This window comes from Oryx dammah, unplaced genomic scaffold, assembly GCF_014754425.2.
Source record: "Oryx dammah isolate SB20612 unplaced genomic scaffold, SCBI_Odam_1.1 HiC_scaffold_11227, whole genome shotgun sequence".
NCBI lineage: Eukaryota > Metazoa > Chordata > Mammalia > Artiodactyla > Bovidae > Oryx > Oryx dammah.
This window is the reverse complement of record NW_024080620.1, coordinates 2,189,410-2,210,381: the sequence shown is the minus strand read 5'-3', so window position 1 is coordinate 2,210,381 and position 20,972 is coordinate 2,189,410. Positions and strand designations below refer to the sequence as shown.

General features: G+C 40.7%; 1 protein-coding gene across 1 annotated transcript in view; it reads left to right on the top strand.

Moving 5' to 3' along the window:
• The window catches only part of LOC120861099 (serine/threonine-protein kinase TNNI3K-like), a 329,844-nt gene extending 309,550 nt beyond the window's left edge, over positions 1–20,294 (top strand). The window contains exons 24-25 of the mRNA XM_040236762.1: positions 16,687–16,766; positions 20,070–20,294. Of these exons, the coding sequence (XP_040092696.1) occupies positions 16,687–16,766; positions 20,070–20,146 (157 nt within the window). The 3' untranslated portion in view covers positions 20,147–20,294. The remainder of the gene's footprint in view (positions 1–16,686; positions 16,767–20,069) is intronic.
• Positions 20,295–20,972: the final 678 nt, after the last annotated feature.

The window sequence follows — 20,972 nt, the reverse complement described above, 5'->3', positions numbered from 1 at the left end:
ACCCAGAGGAAAAGAGATATGACCCCACAAGAGACTGACCCAGACTCGCCTGTGAGGGTCCAGGAGTCTCCAGCGGAAGCATGGGTTGGCAGTGGCCTCCTGCAGGATTGAGGGCACTGAGGGCAGCAGTGCCTGCATGGGACCTTTTGAAGGAGGTCACCGTTATCTTCATTACCTCCACCATAGTTTGGCCTAAAGTCAAACAAAAGGGAGGGAACACAGCCACACTCATCAACAGAAAATTGGATTAAGGATTTACTGAGCATGGCCCTGACCATCAACACAAGACCCAGTTTCCCTCTCAGTCAGTCTCTCCCAACAGGAAGCTTCCATAAGCCTCTTAGCCTTCTCCATCAGAGAGCAGACAGACTGAAGACCACAATCACAGAAAACTAACCAATCTAATTACATGGACCACAGCCTTGTCTAACTCAATGAAACTGTGAGCCATGCTGTGTAGGGCCACCTAAGACAGACAGGTCATGGTGCAGAGTTCTGAGAAAATGTGGTCCACTGGAGAAGGAAATGGCAAACCATGTCAGTATTCTTGCCTCGAGAACTCCATGAACAGTAGGAAAAGGCAAAAAGATAGGACACTGAAAGATGAACTCCCTAGGTGGGTAGGTGCCCAATATACTACTGGAGATCAGTGGAGAAATAACTCCAGAAAGAATGAAGAGACGAAGCCAAAGCAAAAACAACACCCACTTGTGGATGTGACTGGTGATGGAAGTAAAGTCCAATACTGTAAAGAGCAATATTGCATAAGAACCTGGAATGTTAGGTCCATGAATCAAGGCAAATTAGAAGTGGTCAAACAGGAGATGGCAAGACTGAATGTTGACATTTTAGGAATAACTGGACTAAAATGGACTGGAATGGGTGAATTTAACTCAGATGACCATTGTATCTACCATTGTGGGCAAGAACCCCTTAGAAGAAATAGAGTGCCATCATAGTCAACAAGAGTCCAAAATGCAGTACTTAGATGCAATCTCAAAACCACAGAATGATCTCTGTTTATTTCCAAGGCAAACCATTCAATATCACAGTAATCCAAGTCTATGCCCCGACTAGTAATGCTGAAGAAGCTGAAGTTGAACAATTCTAAAAGACCTACAAGACCTTCTAGAACTAACACCCAAAAAAGATATCCTTTTCATTTTAGGAGACTAGAATGCAAAAGTAGGAAGTCAAGAGATACCTGGAGTAACAGACAAATTCAGCCATGAAGTACAAAAGGAAGAAGGTCAAAGGCTAACAGTTTTGCTAGGAGAATGCACCGGTCATAGCAAACACCCTCTTCCAACAACGCAAGAGAAGACTACACATGGACATCACCAGATGGTCAGTACTGACATCAGAATGATTATATTATTTGCAACCAAATATGGAGAAGCTCCATACAGTCAGCAAAAACAAAGACTGGGAGCTAACTGTGGCTCAGATCATGAACTCCTTATTTCCAAATTCAGACTTAAATTGAAGAAAGTAGGGAAAACCACTAGACTATTAAGGTATGACCTAAATCAAATCCCTTACGATTATACAGTGGAAGTGACGAATAGATTCAAGGAATCAGATCTGGTAAAGTGTCTGAAGAACTATGGACGGAGGTACATATGAACGTTGTACAAGTTGCAGTGTTCAAAACCATTCCCAAGAAATGTAAAAAGGCAAAATGTTTGCCTGATGAGTCCTTACAAATAGTTGAGGAAAGAAAAGACAGAAAGGCAAAGGAGAGAAACAAAGACATACCCATTGGAATGCAGAGTTCGAAAGAATAGTAAGGAGAGATAAGAAAGCCTTCCTCAATAATCAATGCAAAGAAATGGAGGAAAACAACAGAATGGGAAAGACTAAAGATCTCTAAAAGAAAATTAGAGATACCAAGGGAACATTTCATGCAAAGATGGGCACAATAAAGGACAGAAATGTTACGGACCTAACAGAAGCAGAAGATATTAAGAAGAGGTGGCAAGAATACACAGAAGAACTATATAAAAAGATCTTTATGACCCAGACAGCCAAGACGATGTGATCACTGACCCAGAGCCAGACATTCTGCAATGCGAAGCCAAATGGGCCTTAGGAAGCATCACTACCAACAAAGCTAGTGGAGGTGATGGGATTCCAGTTGAGCTACTTCAAATCCTAAAAGATAATGGTGTTAAAGTGCTGCACTCAATATGCAGGCAAATTTGGAAAACTCAGCAGTGGCCACAGGACTGGAAAAGGTCTGTTTTCATTAGAGTTCCAATGAAAGGCTATGCAAAGAATGCTCAAACTACCACAAAATTGCACTCATCTCATATGCTAGCAAAGTAATGCTCAAAATTCTCCAAGCCAGGCTTCAATAATACATGAACTGTGAACTTCCAGATGTTCAAGGTGGATTTAGAAAAGGCAGAGGAACCAGAGATCAAATTGCCAACATATTAAAACCAAGACAGCTTCAGAAAAACATCTATTTCTGCTTTATTGACTATGCCAAAGCCTTTGACTGTGTAGATCACAACTGTGGAAAATTCTTCAAGAGATGGGAATACCAGACCACCTGACCTGCCTCCTGAGAAATCTGAATGCAAATCAAGAAGCAACAGTTAGACTGGACATGGAACAGACTGGTTCCAAATAGGAAAAGGAGTACATCAAGGCTGTATCTTGTCACCCTGCTTATTTAACTTCTATGCAGAGTACATCATGAGAAATGCCGGGCTGCACGAAGCACAAGCTGGAATCAAGATTGCTGGGAGAAATATCAATCACCTCAGATATGCAGATGACACCACCCTTATGGCAGATAGTGAAGAAGAACTAAAGAGCCTCTTGATGAAAGTGAAAGAGAACAGTGGAAAAGTTGGCTTAAAGCTCAACATTCAGAAAACGAAGATCATGGCATCTGACCCAATCACTTCATGAGAAATAGATGGAGAAACAATGGAAACAGAGCGGACTTTATTCTTCTGGGCTCCAAAATCACTGTAGAATGTGATTGCAGCCATGAAATTAAAAGACACTTGCTCCTTGGAAGAAAAGCTATGACCAACCTAGACAGCATATTAAAAAGCTTTGCCAACAAAGCATTGCCAACACTACTTTACCAACAAAGGTCCTTCTAGTCAAAGCTATGGTTTTTCTAGTAATCTGTATGAATGTGAAAATTGGACTATAAAGAAGGCTGAGCACCCAAGAATTTATGTTTTTGAATTGTGGTGTTGGAGAAGATTTTTGAGAGTCACTTGGACTGCAAGGATATCAAACCAGTCAATCCTAAAGGAAATCAGTCCTGAATATTCATTGGAAGAACTGATGCTGAAGCTGAAACTCCAGTGCTTTGGCCACCTGATGTGAAGAGCTGACTCATTTGAAAAGACCCAGATGCTGGCAAAGGTTGAAGGCCGGAGGAGAAGGGGACGACAAAGGATGAGATGGTTGGATGGCATCACGGACTCAATGGACATAAATTTGAGTAAGCTCCGGAAGTTGGTGATGGACACCGAGTCCTGGAGTGCTGCAGTCCATGGGGTCGCAAAGAGTCGGACATGTCTGAGTGCCTGCTAAGTCGTGTCCAACTATTTTTAACCCCATGAACTGCAGCACACCAGGCTTCCCTGTTCTTCACTATCTCCCAAAGTCTGCTCAAACTCATGTCCATTGAGTCTGTGATACCACCCATCCATCTCATCCTCTGTTCAGTTCAGTTCAGTCACTCAGTCTTGTCCGACTCTTTGCAACCCCATGGACCACAGCAGACCAGGCCTCCCTGTCCATCACCAACTCCCAGAGTTTACTCAAAATCATGTCCATTGAGTCAGTGATGCCATCCAACCTTCTCATCCTCTGTCGTCCCCTTCTCCTCCAGCCTTCAACCTTTCCCAGCATCAGGGTCTTTTCAAATGAGTCAGCTCTTCGCATCAGGTGGCCAAAGTATTGGAGTTTCAGCTTCAACATCAGTCCTTCCAATGAATATTCAGGACTAATTTCCTTTTAGGGTTGACTGGTTTGATATCCTTGCAGTCCAAAGGACTCTCAAGAGCCTTCTCCAACACCATAGTTCAAAAGCATCAATTCTTCGGTGCTCAGCTTTCCTTATAATCCAACTCTCATATCCAGGGCTTCCCTGGTGACTCAGAGGTTAAAGCATCTGCCTGCAATGCAGGAGACCCGGGTTCAATCCCTGGGTTGGGAAGATCCCCTGGAAAAGGAAATGGCACCCCACTCCAGTATTCTTGCCTGGAGAATCCCATGGATGGAGGAGCCTGGTAGGCTACAGTCCATGGGGTCACAAAGATTAGGATACAACTGAGTGACTTCACTCACATCCATACATGACTACTGGAAAAACCATAGCTTTGACTAGATGTACCTTTGTTGTCAAAGTAATGTCTCTGCTTTTTAATATGCTATCCAGGTTGGTCATAACTTTCCTTCCAAGGAGTAAGCATCTTTTAATTTCATGGCTGCAATCACAATCTACAGTGATTTTGGAGCCCCCCAAAATAAAGTCTGACACTGTTTCCACTGTTTCCCCATCTATTTCTCATGAAGTGATGGGACCGGATGCCATGATCTTCATTTTCTGAATGTTGAGCTTTAAGCCAACTTTTTCAGTCTCCTCTTTCACCTTCATCAAGAGGCTCTTTAGTTCTTCACTATCTGCCATAAGGGTGGTGTCATCTGCATATCTGAGGTGATTGATATTTCTCCCAGCAATCTTGATTCCAGCTTGTGCTTCATCCAGCCCAGCATTTCTTATGATGTACTCTGCATATAAGTTAAATAAGCAGGGTGTCAATATACAGCCTTAACATACTCCTTTTCCTATTTGGAACCAGTCTGTTGTTCCATGTCCAGTTCTAACTGTTGCTTCCTGACCTGCATACAGATTTCTCAAGAGGCAGGTCAGGTGGTATTCCCATCTCTTTCAGAATTTTCCACAGTTTGTTACGATCCACTCAGTCAAAGGCTTTGGCATAGTCAATAAAGCAGAAATATATGTTTTTTCTGGAACTCTTGCTTTTTCCATGATCCAGCGGATGTTGGCAATTTGACCTCTGGTTCCTCTGCCTTTTCTATCACCAGCTTGAACATCTAGAAGTTCATGTTTTACGTATTGTTGAAGCCTGGCTTGGAAAATTTTGAACATTACTTTACTAGCGTGTGAGATGAGAGCAATTGTGTGGTAGTTTGCGCATTCTTTGGCATTGTCTTTCTTAGGGATTGGAATGAAAACTGACCTTTTCCAGTCCTGTGGCCACTGCTGAGTTTTCCAAATTTGCTGGCATATTGAGTGCAATGCTTTCACAGCATCATCTTTGAGGATTTGGAATAGCTTAATTGGAATTCCATCACCTCCACTAGCTTTGTTCATATTGATGCTTCATACCATCCAACCATCTCATCCTCTGTAACCTGATTCTTCTCATGCCCTCAATCTTTCCCAGCATCAGGGTATTTTCCAATGAATCGGCTCTTGGCATTAGGTGGTCAAAGTATTGGAGCATCAGCATAGGTCCTTCCAATGAATATTCAGGGTTGATTTCCTTGAGGTTTGAATTACAACTGTGTGACCCTGGACAAGATTTAGACTTTCTAAGCCTTGGTTTCCTTGCATGTAAAATGAATTTTTGGGTGGAGCAAAGATTATAGGGATTGTAAGGCATCTGATTGTGTTCCTGGTGCTCAGCAGATACACTGCAAATTTTAGTTTCCCTCTCCACTTAAAAATAAGAATAAAAATCATCAAAGAAGACTAGAGGTTTACCACTCCAGTTTACATTCCTGACTTCTCTCTAATCTTAGCATATGAACTTGAATATGTTAATTCACTTTACATGGCTTCAGTTTACTTCTCAGTAAAATGGGAGGTGGATAAATGGGGGGATGAGGAGTGGGCTTAATAACTCTCATGCTACCAGGATCTCACCGTTCTGTATTTAACAAGATTTCCCTTTTTTGGATACAAACAGTGAAGGATAAGAAAGAGTCTGCTGTATTTAAAGGATTTTCCTCAGTTTAGCAGGCGAAGTCCACCTCCTGCTAGACTGTACAGCTGATTCATTTACACCTGTTTAAAGCAGAGGTAAATTGAGAGGGGCTAGTGTTGTCAGGTTACTGTTAAGCACATTAATAATTTATAAGCCATCAAGGAATTAATGCACACTTTCAGTTCTCACTGCATTTTTCCTTATTCATAATTCTTTACCTAATTGCTTTTTCCTTTAAAATTAAGGGAGCTGAGACCTTGGCTGTTTGCCTAATGGCTCAAACAGAGCCATGACCCATTGCCAAGTCTTTCAGTCTTTTTATAGCCCAGGGACATTTGCCATTGATAGAAAGCTGATGGGCTTGATTTTCCTGAAAAAGATACTTTGCACTGACCTCTGACCCCATTAAATACTTTGGCCATTGCCCATTTACTGTAATGGGTGCAATAAATTTGTTTTAATTTAGGACATTATCAAGTAGGGAATATTGACAAAGACAAAACAATGTTTTCAAAACAGCCAGAGGGAAATCATGAATAAATAAATATGTTGAATCTAGCTGATAAATTAACAAAGGTTTATTCATAGTAATCTGACTGGACTATTTCAAAGTTAGGCCAAAGGTGATTCTGTTTCTAATAGAAATGTCGTCTTTCTCTTTAGGCCAAAGAAAAGGTGTATGGCATAGAGAGAAATTGCAAAGTGTACAGCGGCATTTATCCCTTCTGACAGATCTGTTTTAAATAGATGTATTTGTTTTCAGCTAAATGCCAAAAGGAATAGCAAGATGACTCTAGTAGCCTTTTCTATGGCAAGGCATTTATTTTCTTTGTGTAAATACCTTTATTAGGGATCTCAGCAGGCTATTTCTTCACTTTTTCTTTGTATTAGCCCTTTAGATTAGTGTCAAAGCTCTGAAATTCTGGTTAAATATTGCCTGTCTTTGTTTCCTTTTGAGTGAAATAAATGACTTCTAACCTGGATATATTCCTCTGGAGGAAGGGGATGAGGGTGCATATGGTGCTGATCCTTGGGCTAATATCCTTAGACAGGAAACAGGGTTCAGACAGACAGCAAAAGGATCCAACAACCACCAAGCATATTTGCAAAGCTGTGAGGTCTTAGATGATGCTATTTTGTGCAAAATCCAAATGGCTAAATCTTCCAGGTTACAGGCCGACCTGGAGGGCATTTTTAGCTGCATAAAACTAACTCGAACCACTTGAAAGAAAGAAAATTTTGCCAGAAGTGTTTAATCACACTGGTAACCTAATTGTTTTCTATTCAACTTAGGACAGTGTTTAGGAAGATGAATCCATGTGTGCAGCTTAGGAAACCTTACACAAGCTCAGAGAGTCGGGGAGAATCAAACATCTCATTTAGGAAGTTTGGTGTGTGTGTCTCATGTTTTGACATCACTGCTCAGGGACAGGAAAGCCATTGTCAGACAGTGGAAAGTATACTTTTTCAAAAGGTCTAACAAAGCAAGACATGAGAAGCTGATTCTGGTCTCTCTATGATGAGGAGGCATATTTTCCATAAGAATTTTCTTGATCACTTTTGTATGCTGCTGCTGCTGCTAAGTCACTTCAGTCATGTCCGACTCTGTGCGACCCCAAAGACAGCAGCCCACCAGGCCACCCGTCCCTGGGATTCTCCAGGCAAGACCACTGGAGTGGGTTGCCATTTCCTTCTCCAATGCATGAAAGTGAAAAGTGAAAGTGAAGTCGCTCAGTCATATCTGACTCTTCGCGACCCCATGGACTGCAGCGGTCCAAAACTCTGTAACTCATGACTCATTCAGTGAGCTCCCCATGTGGTAACACATCAACAGTTGGCATGTGCTGCTGTTATGTGTGTGTGTGTGTGCGTGCTCAGTCGTGTCTGATTCTTTGTGACCCCATGGACTATAACCTGCCAGCTCCTCTGTCCATGGGATTCTCCAGACAAGGGTACTGGTGTGGGTTGCCAGGCCCTCCTCCAGGGGATCTTCCCAACTAAAGGATGAAACATATGTCTTCTTCTATGGCTCTTGCATTGGCAGGGAGAGTCTTTACCACTAAACTACCTAGGAAGCCCATACTGCTGTTAAATAAAGCATATTTTAGAAGAAAAAGCATGCACTGGAAGTATAAAGACCTGTGGATCAAGTTCTAGTTCTGCTTCTTGCTAGTTCTGTGAGTTTATGCAGGTGATTCAAACTTCTTGAGCCCGACTTTCCGCCCGCATGGGATTGATGCCTTCTCGGACACCCATGGAGGTTTTAAGCTAAACTCCATGGAGGTTTTAAACTCTTTAATCAATTGAAAAGTATGTGCAAGCTATAAAGCCCTCTGCAAATATAAGAAATTATTTTTATGTCACTGTGACAGAACTTAATGTTCTAGGTTGCTTTATTTTTATCTGGTTGTTTTAATTTTACTCTTGCTTGCAAGTCATGTAGATAGTATATGTGCGCTATAATTCACCAAAGCAAAATCCCCAGCTCGGCGTAAGCCACATTTGGAAGAATATGATAAAAAATGGTTTCTTTTGGATTGTATGCCCATCTGAAGTCTTTGGAATGTAATTCCGTCAGAAGCAATTATGGCACTAGCAGATATTCCGAGAATTCATGAATCCCACAGCCAAAGCTATGATTTGCTGCTTCAATACCAGACACATTTGGCAGGCTATGATTTGGAAACCACAATGCGGGGTGTGTGTGTGTGTGTGTGTGTGTGTGTGTGTGTGTGTGTGTGTGTGCGCGCGCGCGCGTGCGCGTGCGGGCGCCTGCTCAGTGCTGTCCAACTCTTTGTTGACTGTAGCCCTCCAGGTTTCTCTGTCCATGGGATTCTCCAGGCAAGAATACTGAAGCGGATTGCCGTTTCTTCCTCCAGGGAATCTTCCTGACCCAGGGATCCAACCCGCATCTTACATCTTCTGCATCGGCAGGTTGATTCTTTACTACTTCCCAAAGCCACAATACTGGCTGCTTTTGAGGTTCTAAATGGGACCATTTGCACTCAGTGAGGCATTGCCTGCTCCCACCACTCGGGAGAGATGGGACCCAGATTCCCAGGGATTTCTTCAGATAGTCTTTTTCTTCCTTCCTCATGGACCTTAACAATATACCTTTCTGGATTAAGAGATGACAGTGTTTAAGGGTTTTTCCCCACCCCTCAGGTGTTTGACGTGAGTACTCTATAAATGTGCCTTATATAAAAACCGTTCTGAAGCAGCTCAGAATTTTTCAGTGCCAACCTTACACAGCCTGTCATTCAAATCCTTCATGATGGGTTTATGTGAAAGTGACTTCTCTACACTTTCCTTTGCTTCATCTTAGACGGCAGCGTGGTTCTTCCTTTGAAGAAAAAAAAGCACTCAAGAAGACGGTTCCTTCAGGCAAATAGCATGGTTCAGTTACTGTATCAAATGAAATGTATATAGACAAAAAGCTACAAACACCAGCTTGAGCAGAAGTGGTAATGTAGAGCTAGGTATGCGGTGGTGTGTGTGGGGGAATCAGGCATTCAGCCCTGGCCAAATGTCAGTCAGTGCAGATAAGGAAGATAAAACTTCTGCCTCAGTGGGAACTGTGTAATTTCACTCTGCCTTTCCAATACATCAAAGCTAGTTTCAGAGACTACAGCATTCCCAGATACCTTCTAAAGAATCATAGAATGTAAGAAATAAAGGTCATGTGACTTCCAGATGGACACTGGGATCCCTCTGTAGCACCCAGTTAGAACCAGATGTTCCAACCACAGCTAGAATATGCCTAGAGATGGGATGGTACCCCCTTCTAGAACAACTCAATCTATTAATGGACAGTTCTAATGTTAGGAAATGAAGTATTTTGTTTTAACTTTTCCCAGTGTCTAAACTATAGGAGATGTTACTACCTGAGGTCTTTGTCGATTCTGAATATTCAACCAGTGACAATCCAATCTACCATTGTTACCTGGCACAGACCTCCCCTCATTACTCATAAGGCAATCAGGCCAAGTTCTGCCCATGACATGAGTCTAGCTCTATGTTCTAACCTATGGATTGCCCCTTTAAGTTTATCCTTACTGAAAAGAAATAAAGCCAATTTAGCATATTTTTTTTCTTACTGATGCCATGCTAGCTTCTAGTGATCAGAACTGTTTTTAAGTGTACAGAAAAACTGTTTTCATATTCCTTTTGGGAGGTTTGCCCATAATACACGTTAACCCACCAGTTTAGTTTGTGGACTCTGCCTAACTCCTGCTTTGGAAAGTTGAATCTATATTTGGGTGTGTTCTCTCTGCTAGTGCTTTCCCACTCTTCAAGGTTCCTCTGTATCTTATGTATATATTGATTTACTTCTCTCTGGATAATATTTTTGCTTAATGTGCTTGTCATGAGAGTCATTATCTCTGCATTCATTTCAGCCAACATAGCCTCATATTTTAGTTTTGAATGTCCTTATTGTCTTTGCTCAGGGTACATGAGTGACTATTTGCAAGCAGGCTGTGTTTCACTGACAAGCCACAGTCTGAATGATGTGCACACACAAAATACAAATTGCATTATTTGGATTTGGGTGTGAACTGGCCTCATTAGCAGCCAGTCAACTAGTAGTCTGTAACATAACATGTGGATTGAGAAGCAAAAAATAACTTCTGAATTTTGGTTCAGGTCTTCCTGTTGGATAAATTATTCGTTCCCTAGTGTACCTTTTGGGTATAGTGACTCAGCTGGTAAAGAACCCACCTGCCAGTGCAGTAGATGCAAGAGACACAGGTTCAATCCCTGGGTTGGGAAGATCCCCTGGAGAAGGAAATGACAACCCACTCTAATATTCTCACCTGGGAAATTCCATGGACAGAAGGAACCTGGTGGGCTACAGTCGGTGGGGACCACAAAGAGTCACACATGACTGATTGACTGAACAGACACACATGCAGTATATCTTTATAAGAGAAAATGACTAATGATTATGCTTATCTTTGCATATCCATCACAGAGCTAATATGAACTGTTTATCCTAAAATGACTGAAACTGTTTTAGCACTAAAATAAGATATATCAATATAATGTTGTAGTATGCAAAAACTAACCTAAAGCCTATCTTATTCTCTTTAAAAGACAAAGTTTCATTCCATTCCCATAAAAGGTATATATAAAATTACCATTATAATATTATATATCATTCATATATATGCCTATATATGATACATATTATCCTTTTAGCATAAAGAAAGCCTCCTAGGTGACCAGTAACATGAAACGCTGCAAAATTGAGTGTTTTCCTTACCTGTCATTGGTTCAGATTTACTTTCACTGAATTCATGGGGCAGCTGCATCCTGGAAATGCCTATTTACACTGGCCATGACTTCAGCAAACAAAGGTCCCAGTGTGTCTCTGAAACTCTTCTGTGAAACTCCCACTTAAGTCTGGATACCCATGGGTTGAGGACAGTTAGTTCCACTGATCAAGGTCTGGTTTCTTCTGCTTTGTTTGCCTTGACTGTGCTTAGCTTCCATCTGTCTGTCATCTTAGAATAGCAGCCAGAGACAGCTTATGTGGTATCTCTTGGGCAGGAAGGTTAAGTCCCCTGGCACGGATTGCATTCAGCAACTAAATAAATAAGACAACTTGGAGATGGGCTTTTATTCATAGGAAACCAGATAGCCTTTTTGATGATAAAATATTTATTCCCTATTATCTTCTTGTTGCCAAGACTACTGCTTATGGCTCATTTCTTAAAAGGAGCTTGAGTGCTAAAGAGGTCACAGGAATTAGTAAGGTAATTTTGATTTTGAAAAATATCTTGAATGAGATTATGTTGTCCAAAACTGAGTGTGATTTGCCGTTTAATGGTGATTGAGATCACGCCATGTCCCACTTTAGTTCAATACTTCCTTTTCTTAATCATTGTTTTTCTCTAAGAAACAGTATCTTCACTTTATAGCTTAAGAAAGTAACCAAACATGTAGTCATTTTTAAGGTAGCTAAGTGAATTAATCTATGTGAATTCATGTAAGTGTTTAGAAAATTCTAAACTTCTCCAAATGAATATTTTGTAATAACTTAACAGACTTTTATTATTTTAACTATTTACAAAGTACCAGCTAGGTCCTGCAGAAGACCAACAGGTATTAGGATCTCAGACCTGCACAGGCATTCTGTTTAGTGGAGTATTAATATGGAAATATCCAGTACTCTTGCCTGGAAAATCCCATGGACAGAGGAGTCTGGTAGGCTGCAGTCCATGAGGTTGCAAAGAGTCGAACAGGACTGAGCGACTTCAGTTTCACTTTTCATTTTCATGCATTGGAGAAGGAAATGGCCACCCACTTCAGTGTTCTTGCCTGGAGAATCCCAGGGACGGGGGAGCCTGGTGGGCTGCCATCTATGGGGTCACACAGAGTCGGACACAACTGAAGCGACTTAGCAGCAGCAGCAGTATGGAAATATAGATCATTCTACACCAAGGCAGACTCTGATAAGCCCTGTGTCAGGAATAAAAAGTACTAGAGGAATATGGAATTCCAACTGGGAGTATCCAAGAAGACTTTGAGGAAATGCTTTCTTTGAGTTGGAACTTGATAAATAAAAAAAGTAGGTAACATTTTTGAGTGCTTACTAAAAATGTTAGAACTGTTCAAAATACTTTAAAACTTATAAATATTTCTTTAATTCTCTAAAATTAACATCATAAGCGAAATCTTGTTGTAATTCCCATTTTATAGTTGCACAAACTGAGGCACATGCCGGTTAAACAATTTGCCAAAAAGGTCATAGAACTAATAAATAGTGGAGTGAAGACTCAAATTCAGGAGTCTTGCACCAGAAGGCTTATTGTCATTCTTAAAGGAGGCAAGAATATACAATGTAGAAAAGATAGTTTCTTCAATAAGTGGTTCTGGGAAAATTGGGCAGCTACATGTAAAGGATGAAATTAGAACACTCCCTAACACCATACACGAAAATAAACTCAAAATGGATTAAAGACCTAAATGTAAGGATAGGCACGATAAAACTCTTAGAGGAAAACGGACAGAACACTCACATAAATTGCAACAAGATCTTTTTTGACCCACCTCTTAGAGTAATGAAAATAAAAACAGAAATAAACAATTAGAATCTAAAGCCTTTGCATAGCAAAGAAAATCATAAACAAGACAAAAAGACAACCCTCAGAATGGGTGAAAATATTTGCAAACAAAGCAACTGACAAGAGATTAATCTCCTAAACATACAAACAACTCATGCAGCTCAATATAAAAAAAATGAACAGCCCAATCAAAAAATGGTGAAAGACCCAAATAGACATTTCTCCAAAGAAGACATAGAGATGACATAGAAATACATAAAACGATGCTCAGTATCGCAAATTATTTATTAGAGAAGTGCAAATCAAAACTACAATGAGGTAAATCCTCACATGATCAGAGTAGCCATAAACAAAAACATCTATGAACAAAAATGCTGGAGAGGATGTGGAGAAAAGAGAGCCCTCCTCTACTGTTGGTGGGAATGCAGATTGGTATAGCCACTATGGAGAATTGTATAGCATTTCCTTAAAAACCTAAAAATAGAACTACCATATGACCCAGCAGTCCCATTCCTGAGCATATACCGAGAGAAAGCCATTATTCAAAAAGGTACATGCACCCCAATGTTCATTGTAGCACTATTTACAATAGCCAGGACACAGAAAGAACCTAAATGTTCATCAACAGAGGAACAGATAAAGAAGACGTGGTGTGCATATACAATGCAATATTACTCAACCATAAAAAGGAATGAAAATTGTGCCACTTGCAGGGACATAGATGGACCTAGAGACTATACAGAGTGAAGTAAGTGAGAAAGAAAAGAACAAATATATATTAATACATATATGTGGAATATAGAGAAACTGTACAGATGGACTTATTTGCAAAGCAAAAATAGAAATGCCAATATAGAAAACAAATATGTAGATACCAAGAGGGGAAAGGAGGAGGTGGGATGAATCGGGAGATTGGAACTGACATATATGTATATACTACTATGTATAAAATAATGAGAACCTACTGTATAGCACCAGGAACTCTACTCAGTCCTGTGTTGACCTAACTGGGAAGGAAACCCCCAAAAGAGGGGATATGTGTATACATATAGCTGATTCAGTTTGCTGTATAGCAGAAACTAACACAACATTGTAAAGCAACTACATGCCAATAAAAATTAAAAAAAAAAAAAAACAAGAAGAGAAAAAGAAAAGCATTCCAAGCAGACTTCACAAATGCAAATTGAGAGAAAGCTTGGTTCAAAGGACAGAAAGAATGCCAAAAGAAGTGCTTAGCAAAGATGGTGAGAGGGGTATGAAACAAGGTTTGAGAGAGCATTGTGTTTGAGGGCAAAATATTTGTGTTTTATTCTAAATGAACTGGGGAGTCATTGGAAGGTTTTAAGTATGTTTTATTTATTTATTTATTCATGTATTTATCTTTGGCTGTGCTGGGCATTTGGCACTGCACGAACTTTGCTCTAGTTGTGGTGAGCAGGGGCTACTCTCTAGTTGCAGCCCATGGGCTTGTCATTGCAGTGGCTTCTCTTGTTATGGAGCACGGGCTCTAGGGCATGCAGGCTTTAGTAGTTGCAGCACAGGGCTACAGTAATTGCTGCTCCCAGGCTCTCGAGCATACGCTCAGTAATTATGGCACACGGGCTTAGTTGCTCTGTGGCATGTGGGACTTTCCCAGATCAGGGATCGAACCCGTGTCTCCTGCATTAGCAGGTGGATTCTTTACCACTGAGCTTCCAGGGAAGCCCTTAAGTATGTCTTAAGTAGGTAAATGACTTCAGTTGCTCAGTCGTGTCTGACTCTGAGACCCCATGGACTGCAGCACACCAGGCCTTCCTGTCCATCACCAACTCCCAGAGCTTACTCAAACTCATGTCCTTTGAGTCGGTGTTGCCATCCAACCATCTCATCCTCTGTTGTCCCCTTCTCCTCCCTCCTTCAGTCTTTCCCACCATCAGGGTCTTTTCAAATGAGTCAGTAAATGGCTTATGCTTTTATATTTTGAAAAGACCACTCTGGGTAATATATGGAGAATGAATTATAAGAGGACAGAAATGAAAGCAGGAAAATCAATTAGGAGGCAAATTGCAGCAGTCTGGACAAGATATATGGCCTAAACCTTGAAGGAGAAAAGATGGATGGATTAGTGTTACATTTTGGATGCAAAGTTAAAAAGATTTGAATTAGGTGGAAGATAAAAGAAAAAGAAAGGTACCAAGAATGACCCCAGAAATTTGGGTTAAGTAACTGAATGGTGTAGTGCCAGTAATGAGCTGGAGAGAACTGGCTTGGGGACAGGGGGAGTTACAAGTTCTACTCTGGACATAGTGGGACAGCTCTGGGGGTAACTTGGGTTGCCTCTTTAAGGATGCTAAAGTATGGATGAGAGAAATGGATACAAGAGGAATTACAGATATATGACTGACAGATATGATATGTATTAGGTTGAAAGCTCTGATAATTTCAGGTTTTGAGTCTGAAAAAGTAGAAAAGAAGCGATCCCATTAACCTACATGGTACAGTAGAAGTTTGGCAAAGAGCAGGATTAATTTAAGCCAAGGAATCATGAGAAAATTCCCAATTGAATAGTGGACAAGGATATAGGCTTTAGAATATGGGAGACTTGGGTTTGAATCCTAGGTGAGCCATTTACCAAATGTATGTAACAAGTTTCTTAGTTGCCCCAGCCTCCGTTTCTAATCTATGTATTCAGAGACACTCAGTCATGTCCACCTCTTTGCAACCCCATGGACTGTAGCCCACCAAGCTCCTCTGTCCATGGGGTTCTTCTGGCAAGAATGCTGGAGTGGGGTCCCATTTCTTCTTCCAGGGCATCTTCCCCACCCAGGAATGGAATGCAACTCTCTTACACCTCCTGCATTGGCAGGCAGATTCTTTACCATTAGCACCACCTGGAAAGCCCTTCTGATCTAGAAAATGAGAGAAATAATAATGATAAAGGTTAAATATAATGATATATGCAAATGCTTAATACATAAGAATCATTCAATAAATACTATTATCACTATCTCTTGTAATTCATGTTATAATAATATCAATATAAAAATAACATTACCTTTTGTGATGTGTTTCATTTCTGTTGATTATGACTAAGATGATAACATTCTGGTCATTAGTTCCTTTTAAGCAAGACTTGGAGAAGGACATGGCAACCCACTCCAGTGTTCTTGCCGGGAGAATCCCAGGGACGGAGGAGCCTGGTGGGCTGCCGTCTATGGGGTCACACAGAGTCGGACATGATTGAAGCAACTTAGCAGCAGCAGCAGCAGCAAAGATATTAACCCAGATTTTATATTCAACTCTTTTTGCTATATTTAATCATCAAGACAAATTGCATATTATTTATGTACTTTCCCCGATTTTCAGATCAATACACTAGAATACCTCTACAATACATAGTACCCTCAGAAAGGGTACTATGTCTAAGGTTATACAGCTAGGAATTGGAGCCTACCAGATCTGACAAACTTAGATCAACTTGCTGCAAATAATTCTGAATTCTCCCCCAACAAGTCAGTATAAGATAAAAGTACCATTGTATCACATTGCCAGTTTTCTGATATCTATGCTAAGAGAATAAATTCTTTTTTATAAAAATGTTATTAGCAAAAACCACTGAGTTTTTCAAAGTGTCTCATGGAATTTTCTAGTGCTGGACAATGTTCCACTCAAGGCCTGTCTTTGGATGACATGAAGAAAAGTCTTCAGTTCTCAACCATTGACAAATATGGTAAGTATACAGATTCATCAGATTGACTAAGAAAACCACCCCTGGGAAAGTGATATCTGTTTGATAATGAGGGAGAGAATATTCTATTTTGTAATAAATAAGTAGAAATGAAGGATGCTTTTAAAAACATTATAAAAATGGGAAATTTGCTCTTGTAAGTCATAAATCTAGTTATCTTTGCATTTAATAATGTGTGCATAAGTTTGTAAGTGTATGTAGAAGTATATGGGAGTGTGTGTACATGTGAAAAAAGTACAACTCTTATGAAAATAATCTACATCTCATGACATTCCAAACACCTTGCTGCCACCTTATTGAGTTCACTGCCTCTAAGCCCCACATCACAGAGACGTAGGGAAGAGGAGAAAACAAGAGATGAGTTTCCACAATTGCACCATATCCTAGGGAAGTGTTTCCTCTTTAGCAAGTACCCCAGGGTAAAATGTGAACCCAGATATTCTCTCAAAAAGCTGGAGAGGAGATGAGGGTCTCACTGATGGGATCTATTTTGTACAGGACTACTTTAGAAAGAATTAATACAGCTCTTTGAAATAATTAGCACAGTCCTGCGCTTGCCCCTGAAAGCCAGAGGATGGGCAATAACCATTATCATCAGCTCCCATATTAAAGTACCAGGCCTGTGACGCCCTTTCTCCAACCTCTAAGCCTGAAAGGCTCTATATTTTATTGGAATTTTAGCACAATGGGCTCATTTATTCATGGGAACTTCCTTTGACAATATGTAGAACTGAAAAAAAAATGTGTGTCAGTTAAATAGATCAGATTTATTATAAGAACTGGGTTTGTGGAAGAATAAATCATGTTATGTTCCTGGCTCTGTGTTATTGATGCCAGTAGACCCTGCAGCTTTGGGATCCTCACCAATGCACTTTGTCTGCAGAGTATCAGTACCTAAGGCATTAGGAAGCCTTTAAGAAATGAAGGGGAAAGATGTTCTGGATAGATATGACAAACTACTTGGGAACATTAAAGAAAGAAACCTTTGTGCTTCTGACTCCCAGTACATGTCTAGAATGCAGCTGAGGGCTTTTCATCGTCAACTTTATGACATAATTGGCCACTCCAGTAACGGAGGGAAATATGTGCTAAGTGTCACATCACATTTTTTTTTATAGACATAATATCATTTTTTCAAACCTTTACAGATGTGACTGCACAACCACAAAATATGGGGCACCCTTTGAAACATGGGCTTTGACCAGGAGTCTTTCCTTTCTTGGTGGAGTTTCAAGATGAAGCATTTCTTAATGATCTATTTCTTAAAGGGATAATACATTGAACAGAATTCCTCAAGATGGAGAAGTTAGACCAAAAAAGATGTAATCATACAAAAGTAGGTTTTTCTTATGTGTATATGTACCAGGGGTAGAAGAAAACATTAGGGTGTTTTAATGGATGAGAGTCCCAGTTGATGAAAAAGATGTTTTCAATGTCTCCTTCTAGGAACATCACATTGTACAAGACAGAACCCTTTAATTGCCCTCCATTTCCACCTTCATAAACCACTTGTGGCATATAACAGCAACTTTATGAACTGTTTCTTCCCCAAAGAACAGGGCTAGAGAATGCAGATAAAATTAAGTACATAGCTGTACTTGAGACCTTTCACAGTTAAGAAACAAAACACGCAAACATGATTCAGTCTTTTCTTAAAGCCATGGTTAAATTTCATTTGGTGCCTCTTAAGCCGACTGACTGCACAAAGACTGTCCCTTCAACTCCGGTGATGATAGTATCAATAATAAATGTCAGCATCTATGTCCTGCTGATTTTGCTACCCATACCCGAAGGCAAGCCTGCCCACACTAGCAAGAAGGATCCTCACAATCAGATTTCCACTGGAGCCCTATGGAGAGAGAGGCATGGAGCATTGTAGACCAGTAAAATTGCATGTGGTACATTAGACAGTTGATTATACAGTAATGAGAAAATTACGAGCTTATTAAAGCATCTATCTATGCCTGGGATGGAGTTTCAGCTTCAGGCTGAACAAAAGGAAATATTTTTGCTCCAAGATACAGATTTTTCGCCCACCCAGAGTTAGGATTCAGTAATGTGACTCCCGCTTCCCCTAACTGCAGCTGGCCAGGGCCGGCCCCACTAGCAAAAGGAGCCCTTCAAGCAGCATCAGCAGTGGTGGCTCTGCCTTTCCTGAGAGTTTATGTGCTGCCTAAGAGATGCTGATGGAGACCTTTCTTAGGAAAATAATTATGCCCATTGAACTGTGTATCACCAGATGTCTTAATGAAAATGTGGATGGCTGAGTTGGTTTTGAAAACTCAGCTATCAAAAGGGAGCAAAAGCAGCGTTAGCTACTGACAAATGTGCCCATTTTCATAGAAACCACGAATGGCTTCCCTCCTCAGAGTGGAAATGTAACTAGCTGCTTCCCTGTGCACGTCCTACATTCTCTAGGACCGCGGCCAGATCCTGAGCCACTAGCTCAATTTTCTGGACACACCCAGGACTAGTGCTTCACTGAGCATCAGATGCCACTAGAATTCAGACCTACGCATTAATGCACACTTAAAAATTGTAGTCTCAGAGAGAAAAGAAAAAACAATCAGAGCCAATCTGATATAGAGAATACTCTGCTTTTCTCTATTGCCGTCTGTATCTCCCCTTTCCAGCAGTCATCATCTGTTTCTCACTCACTATGTGTCAGACACTGCTAATTGTCTTATGTATGTTACCAACTTTTTGGCTAAGTACTATTACTTCTCCCCTTTACAATGAAGAAACTGAGGTTCAGAAAGGTTAACAAAAGTCACAGAACTGGTAATAGTGGAACCAGAGCTCAAACCCAGATTTGCCTGACATGAGGCTCATCCTGTTAGCCATCATGATATACCACCTTCCTGAACTGTACCCTTCTTTACTCCAAACTGTCACCTGGCCAGCTTGGGTTCACATCAGACTCCCATCATTGATGTTCCTCTGGTCTCAGCTCTCTGTTATCATTGTAAATTTTGCTTTTGTTTTATAATTGCTTTCCAGCAATGGGCAGGCAGACTCTTCACATGAGCCAGGAGAAGCTGCTTGGCAGCTGTGTGTTGCACTGGGTGAAGCTGTTAAGAAAAATGGGGAAAGGACTTCCCTGGAAGTTCAGTGATCAACACTCTGAGCCCCTGATGCAGGGCCTGGGTTCGATCCCTGGTCAGGGAACTAGGATCCCACATACTGCATGGCATGGCCAAAACATTTAAAACAAAAAAAGAAAGAAAAATGGGGAGATGGGCTGAAAGGCTAATAAGTAACATCTGAACTTCTTTCCTGATGCAGGCTACGTGTCTGATCCCATGAGCCCGATGCATTTTCATTCTTGCCGGAATAGTGGCAGCTTTGAGGATAGCAGCTGACAGCATTCCACATTTACCTAAGGAGAGTTTTCCTCCAAACTGACAGTAACAATTCCAACCATGGCAGTCTTGCTTCCAATTATAATATTTTACCCTCTAAGATCTCCTTAAATTGGCTTGCTCATACTGGTCCTATTTAATTCCCTACCACAAGTTGGGCTTTGGATTTGGGGCTGAGGAAGGAAATGAAAGAACCAAAACAAAATGTATTTGAAGAATTTTTTTTTTTAATTTTGTAAATTAAAAAAATTAATTCATGTTGTTGCTTGGAGATGGGGCCTCAGTCCATGGTGGGGACTTAACAATTATTATGTCTTCCTAGACTGAATTAAGTAGACTTGTGTTTGAAAACCATACGATTGCTTTCTTAGAATTGTTCATTTTCTTATCTCATTATGTTACTTCTAGTGCTCAGTTCTGTGATTAAAGATTTTTAGTGGCATACAAAATTGATTCAGAGTGTATTTCATTCCAACAAGACTTACACAAGGTACGCATTTCTTTCAGACATACTGGTAAAAAGAAGTAATGATCTTCAGATTAAGAAGCTTGCAAATATATAACACAATTATCTGGCCTACTCTCTACATGGTACCAAGTGCTCTGTGCTCTGCCTGAGTGCCCTGCTGCTGTCATCACCAAGGTGTCACAAATGCCATCGGTACTGTTATGAAAGCAACCCACAAATGCAAGGCTGTCATTCATACCAAGGTCTGGCACGGTGCACTGGGAGGATAGCTAAGATGCCTGCTGCCTTCAGAAAAGGAGAAATCTTCCCTTCAGTCTCCCAACCAGGGAGACAGGAATACTTCCACCAAACAAAATA